Source organism: Mesitornis unicolor, unplaced genomic scaffold, assembly GCF_000695765.1.
Source record: "Mesitornis unicolor isolate BGI_N332 unplaced genomic scaffold, ASM69576v1 scaffold35554, whole genome shotgun sequence".
NCBI classification, from domain to species: Eukaryota; Metazoa; Chordata; class Aves; order Mesitornithiformes; family Mesitornithidae; genus Mesitornis; species Mesitornis unicolor.
This window is the reverse complement of record NW_010182734.1, coordinates 2415-9222: the sequence shown is the minus strand read 5'-3', so window position 1 is coordinate 9222 and position 6808 is coordinate 2415. Positions and strand designations below refer to the sequence as shown.

The 6808-nt window shown below is 47.8% G+C and overlaps 1 protein-coding gene across 1 annotated transcript; it reads left to right on the top strand.

Annotated features, from left to right (window-relative positions):
• The first annotated feature begins 4239 nt into the window (after positions 1–4239).
• On the top strand, positions 4240–6418 carry LOC104540151 (leukotriene C4 synthase-like). Its single transcript, XM_010183885.1, has 5 exons — positions 4240–4297; positions 5119–5218; positions 5524–5594; positions 5827–5908; positions 6292–6418. The coding sequence occupies exons 1-5, from the start codon at positions 4240–4242 to the stop codon at positions 6416–6418; spliced, it is 438 nt and encodes a 145-aa protein (XP_010182187.1).
• The last annotated feature ends 390 nt before the right edge of the window (positions 6419–6808 follow it).

Here is a 6808-nt window from a genome sequence, read left to right as displayed (position 1 = left end):
TTTGCTTGGTTCAGTATTTTTAACAGATGTTGACTGTAAAAGAAGGGTATTATTCATTTGCGTGTATCAGTGACTTGGATGATGGGTTAAGGCAAGAATTTTGGCACTGCTTTTATGCTGATGTGCTCTCTAGTCAGATTTAATACGCAGATAAAGCTCACCAAACTCCTTTGGAAGAAAGCTTTAAAAAAAATCTCCAAATTATCCCTAACCAAATGAGTCTATATACTCATTTATGTAGTTTCCCAAAGACTTGGCTTTCTGTCCTGATCTTTAGAAAATGGCTTTGAATGTTTTCACCATTTCATCTTTAAAGTGAAGGCTATCTTCACCTTTACTGAGATGAGAAGCACTGTCAACAGGAGCGCTTGGCCATGGTCCTGCTCCATGCAGTGGCATTCAAGCAGAGGGTTAAAGCAGCCTGGAGACTGATTTGGCCACTAGAAATATTGCTATAACTAATAATTTGAGAACATTTACATGGCCTCTTTGACATGCCACAGAACTGGAAATCTCAGGAATATCTGTCTGAAGTCCACCTAGGTCAATGGGATACCGCACATCTCCGATGTATACCGAGTTTGCACTCCCAGGGATGCTTTGTGTAATGCCAGCTTGGATGTCGCCGGCAAAACCAACTACCTGCTATTTTACTGTCTGAAAGGAGCCTCCGTATAGACACACATTTTAGGAAGACACGGTAATTCAAAGTTTTTATGGTTATTGAAAAATGCAGAAGCCAGGACACATTTCAAAATGCTCGGGAGATCTGAGCCAGCTTGCGCCTTGCTGGGAGCCCTGGTGAGAACCACAGAGCAGAAACTGCAGCTGCCCTCACTTCCTAGGAATGGCCACACATGGCCAGCGGTGTCTTGGTAGGGGATGAAATCATGAACAAGCCTTTTCTTGCCATGTTTTTAGTCTGCCCTTCCTCTTGCAGTTGCAAAATCCAAGAATTCCAGGAAAGTCCCAGCACTCGTTGGTCTGATTTAGCAGAAGTCTCCACAGGCATGGGAGGTCGGGAGGCTGCGTCACCAGTCCCTGTGTCCCAGCCTGAGGGAGCTGCAGAGCACACTGAGGTGCTCAGGGCTGAGCTCGCTTTCAAACTCGAACTAAAAAACCTCTTTTTTTTCTGTGTGTCTTTTAATTCTTTTGAACAAAAAAAACTCTCTTTTTTTTTCAATTGGCTGTTAAAAAGACACTGTCTGTTCCCACAAGCAGTTCCTTGGTCACAGGTTTGGATGTGCTTAGTGGCTGCAAAACAATTTGAAGGGAAAGGAAGCACAAGTGCCAGTGAGAGTAGAAAATACTTCCAAATTTTTACAGTATGTTTGGAAGGGTGAGGCGCCTCCATCCTTCACAGCTGAAGGGTAAGTTACTCAGCTGCAAACTGTTCCCTGTTGCACTAACAGAAAGCTCTTGACCCGCTGTAGTCTTATGAAATACATTTCTAGGGGGATGTTATTGCTGGGCTCCATGCTGCTGGCTTCTCCTTGCCCCACTGCTCCCGGGGGTAATAGATACTGCAAACTCTGCTGCTTAAAACTTCTCCAAGCCTTTTGTGTTGCTTATTTTTCTTCCCAGGATTATTTTTAATCCCCATCGGTGTTGGAATCCAGCTCACAGTGCAGCCCTAACAGTTCTAATTAGAAGGCAGAAAGGATTAATGGCTGCAGGAAGAGGTGGCAGAAGCAACCGTGGGCACAGAGAGATGCCGCTGGTGATGACTCAGAGGGAGGTGCCAGGAGTTTGGAACTTGCCGAGTCCCACCAGCCCGTGATGCGGGGCCGTGTTCACATAGTGCAACTCAGAGATCAGAGTACACGGGGGAGCAGGAGAGTGGGGCAGCATTTCCTTAGCTCCTGCACAGCAAATCCATCCTGGGACTGCAGGACTTGTCTTTTCTTAGGAGGAAATTCAGCCGTGTCAGCCTCGGAGGGTGAGGTTTTGCAATATGCTTATTCCAGTGTCATTGTGGGTGGGTGGTGACAGCAGTGATGCCTTGTTCCTGTCTCCCCAGCCCGGCTGCCCTGCCTGCCCCTCTCCTCCGGTGGAGCCCGGGGATGCGGTGGCCATGAAGCCAGCTGGGCTTGCGGAGCCGCCTGACAAGCAGGGCTCCCTTTCCTTGGAAACGAGGGAGTTTTCTGCCTGATCAGTGGCATGATTTGAGTCGCCGTGTGGTTGCGTAGGCATTAGGTTGGATGCAGAGAGCAGGAAGGTGGCAGAGGCCGGGGTGGTCATGGGGAACACATCTGCCAGCCAGACCCTGCCGTGGCATCCCCTTTTGCAGGGATGCTGGTGGCCACCGTGGTCCGCAGGATGCTGAGGCTGTGCACCGGTGACAGTCCCATCATCGAAAAGCATTTGGTGCTGGAAGGAGGGTACTCATCTGCTCCTTGCAAACACTCAGAACAGAAAATAATGCGAGTTCTGATGGTGACAAACAGGGACAAGAAAAATGTTGTGCCCTTCAGGAGGTAATGACAGCTTAAAAATTATGTTTATGGGGGAGGAAGGAGGAAGGGAGAGACATCTGTGCTTGTTTGTTCATTCATGTTTCTACTACCGTTTATTATATTTAGACTGTGCTAGGTGATACTAGAAGTATTTTGCATCTAATGATGATCTGCAGGGCGGGAGCACTCCATGGCAGCCTTTACAGCATGTCCTGGCCCAGGTTTCCTCACACGTTTGACACTTCTGATGTGGGTTACGCTGCACTGTCATCTGACAGAGGTGTAAGCTCAGATCTTTTTTGTTTGGTTGTTTTGCTTTGTATTTTCTTTGCTAGCAGGCTACAATCAGACAGGAGCAGAGGGAAATCAAATGTCATTGAGCACCATGAGACCTCTGCCCTTTTTGAGCTTACGCAGGAAAATCCTTCATTTCTTTGACAGCTAAACGGGAGAAAACAAAACATAATGTTCTGTGTTTTTCTAAAGAGTCACTGGAATGAGAAAGGATCAATTCTGAGATGAAAGAATTAATCTTACAGCTGGTGCTTGAATACCAATGGTTTGTGTTTTATATTTGGAGGAATACTAAGTTGGGACATGGTTGTAGCCTCTTTGGGTGCCTTTAACCCTTATAGAGTCAGAAAACTGGAACCAGCTTATTGCTTCTTAGAAAGTCTATCAGGGACATCAGGCATACAATGTAATTTCTGTAAACTGCTTTAATCTGATCTTATTTTCTATAATAGTGACATTGAATGATCACTTTGTTTTCATCTGCTTTCCTTTTTCCCTGGTCTGAAGGGAAAATTCTTTGAGTGAAGAGAGAGGAAGGAAACAAAGGGCGGCAGCCTCAGCAGCTCGCAGCCGTGCCAGCTTTGTGCTGTTAGATGGAAATTAGCTGAGTGGGTCTCTTCTGATATGCAAAAACATTGTTTTCCTTTTGCTGTGTCCTGATGAATTGTGCAGGTTTTTGCCCACACGGAACTCCTTCTGGTGTTTACAGTGAGAATTAATTTTGCTGAGGATTGATCAGAAGCCTTAAATGCACGGCTCCCAGCCTTTCCAGCATGAAGGCTGGCTCTGAAACCCTCTCAGTGTTTGACAGTCATTCTGCAGGACCCATCCCCAAATAAAGTATCACTGTGCCAGTCAGATCTATACCTTTTACGCTTTATCACATCCTGTCTTACAGTTGTAGTGGGTTTTTCGCGCGGAGGCTTTATTCGATGCTGTCTCAGTGTCGTGGTGGTAAGCCACTCTCTGTGCCCAACACAGGCCTTGCAGTGACTGTGCACACAGCAATGTATACCATGAAACCCTGCCTGTCCTGTGGTGCAGAACAGCCCAAGCGGGGGCTGCGTTTTCTCATGCCATGCAACATCAGCAAAAGGGATGTGCCTTGGCCTTTGTTAGGAGTGGTTTTAAACCAGATGCCCCAGGGGGAGTGGATTGCTGAGCTGTTGAGATTTGTCTCACCATTCACATGTCCGCTCTCTGCTGGCTTTCCTATTTCCTTACAGCTCATTCCTGGAAAAGGGAGGGTGGGAACAATAATACTTCATTAGACTTCTCTCCGCTGATTTACATTTCCATGGTGCATGCAGTAACAGGCAAACCGGACTCCTCCTGGGTATGAGCACCACGTACAAATCTTCCCTGTTCAATTTGAGCAAACCTATGCTACCAGCTACCACTGCCAACTGCCACATCAGCGAGGACTGAACCTGGCCAGAGGAGCTTCTGATCGAGAAATCAGGTTTTTTTAGGGTCTGGAAGAATCGATATGTTGGATCAGATTCATCTGCTGGCTGCCGTGACAGTCCTGGGAGTCCTGGAGCAAGGTAGGGACCATTGGGTGCACATGCCCAAATATTGCTGGGTGTCTACTGCACCTCCACTGACTTCCTTTCACTTCCATCTTTCATTTCTGCTGTTGCACTGGCATTTTGCAGCTTTTCAGCCAGTGAGCTGGTGTCTTGTCTGGGTTTTGAAACATATTCAACAAAACGAGTGCCTAAGAATCCCTTCTTCTGAACTGATGTACCTCCTCAGTTCAGAAATTTCTTGGTAGATCTTCTACTCTGCAAACATGTAGAATTTCTTGCTTTGAAAAATGGGTTTACAGCAGTTCCTGAGGTTCACTTGGTTGTTAGCATACAATAAGCACTGCAGTGCAGAAAGGTGGAAGAATGAGCTGTGGTGGGTCACACAGGATGTCTTCCAGCCATGGTTCCACATTGCATGGCTATTTAATTCAGTGTCTGGGTAGTTTATCTGTGGCATCAGTTCCCTTCCTACTCACCTATCAGGATTTAGAAGGGGAAAAAAAGATCCAACAAAAACATAAGATGGGCAGTAAGAAAGTGCATCTGAACTGTGTAATAATTTCTATAGATGATAGATGATTTGTCAGTCATGCAAGCGAGAAAGCAAGTATCTGCTGGTGCTATGTAACTGCATACTCCTCGCTTCACTGTTGCACGGGGTCATTCCTTTTCCTTGCCTGAAATGTATCTGGGATTTTCATCCAGCTTTCTCTGCTATGCAGGTGCAAGGTTAGGAGGAGATCACAGAACCTTTCCCTTTACCTCTGGCCATCTCCTGGCCCCACCATGCCCAGCCAGAGGACTGACCACTGCTACTTTTCTCTCTTTTGCTGCAGCCTACTTCTTCCTGCAGGTGATCTATGCCAGGAGGAAATTTGGCATTTCTCCTCCAAAGATCTCAGGCCCACCTGAATTTGAGAGGATCTTTCGAGCACAGTAAGAAACTTCTCATTTAAGATGCTTTCCAGACCTCAATTGACCCGTCACTGCTCCTCCCCTGCTTTGCCATTCATTTCCTGGGGCTCCTGGAGTAATTCAGCAGTTACCCAGCTCCCTTGGGGTTAAGTCAGTGGATTTAAGAGTCAGCATCTGGACTGTTGGCTTATGAGTCCTAAACATTTTCTTTTATGTTGACATCAGCTCTAAAAAGCAACAACTTCCAGCCTCTGGAAACTGCTAGGGGAAGCAAAAAAACGGGGATCCTCCTTTCCCTTATTTATGACCTTCCTCTTTCCTGCCAGGGTGAACTCCTCTGAATATTTCCCCATTTTCCTGGCACTTCTGTGGCAGGCTGGACTCTTCTTCCATCAAGGTGAGAACTGTTCATTGCCTGGTTTGTCACTGGATCTGTTCCTCAAAGTGCTGGCTCAGTCCTCAGGTCCTGGTCACCTTCTAAACAATGAATTAGGCAGTAATTCGGTCTCTGATGGGGTCAGAGCCAGAGGACCCAGAGCCTCTATTCCTCCACTTTGGGCTACCTACTTGGCTCAAAGTAGCTCTAAAAAGCCTTTGGAGATGGTCACTGTGATCTCTCTCAACTGCAGGTCTGGCTGCAGCCTTGGGTCTGCTCTATCTCTATGCCCGCTACCGCTACTTTGTGGGATACAAGGCATCATCTTCAGAAAGGTAAAGCCTCTGCCAGCCTGGAGTACATGGTAACCCCTGAGGGTTTGTATTTGGGAACATAATGTGCTTCAGGTAAGCTCAGGACTCCCTCTGGCTGCTTCAGGATCCCTGCGTGACTCAGCCTTGCTGAGCTCTCCTCAGGGCATAATGTGGGCATGGCTACAGGGCTGGGGCCATAGACACAGATATGGGGTAAGGCTGGAGCTGGCCCAAGCCCTGGCGGGTGTCTGTGTGCTCCCTCAAGATGGGAGAGGGACACAGGACTCCACACAGGGGACAGGGGACAGCCAGGGGCTGCTTTCCACACCCTTTCTGCAGGGAGGAAGGAACTGTTACCGAGAGCAGTGATGCTCGGGCTCATCAGGCTCCCTCTGTCCCACCAGGCTCGCCCCGATATACTTCAGCGCTGGAGTTCTCTGGATTCTCATTGCAGCATCAGCCCTGGGCATTTTGCATTTCTTCCTCTCTCACTACATGGGGCTGAACATCCTCCAGCTTCTCAGAGCGTGACCTGCTCCTTTGTCCCTCATCTGTGTCCTTGCCTTCAAGTCCTGCTCCTTCCTGCCCATGGTAACAGACTGGCTCTACCAAATACAGCACAAGCAACAAATCCACCCTCACCTGAGTTTTTAACACCTTCCTCCCTGCTGCCTAGCACCAGCATGACCTAATGAGCTCTTCAGGAAGTATTTTTCCCCCACAGCACTCTGTGTGCCAAGTGCTCTGTATCTGAGAGCTCCGTCATGCCTGTTGCAGAAATAACAACAGTCCAAAGCAAGGAGAATTTTAGGAAAACTGGACAAACTACGGAAACTCATCTCAGCCTGAGCTTCCCAGTGAGCTGCCCCAGGGAATCGCCATGTGTTCCCCTTCCTCCAGTGGGTCTGCCTTCAGCCCAGG

What these genes read in the sequence shown, in the direction of transcription:
- LOC104540151 (XM_010183885.1), top strand. Translation starts at nt 4,240, where the DNA reads ATGTTGGATCAGATTCATCTGCTGGCTGCCGTGACAGTCCTGGGAGTC. An exon ending in GAGAGGATCTTTCGAGCACA is followed by an intron (nt 5,219 to 5,523) that starts GTAAGAAACTTC and finishes CTTTCCTGCCAG; the next exon opens with GGTGAACTCCTCTGAATATT. An exon ending in TGGACTCTTCTTCCATCAAG is followed by an intron (nt 5,595 to 5,826) that starts GTGAGAACTGTT and finishes TCTCAACTGCAG; the next exon opens with GTCTGGCTGCAGCCTTGGGT.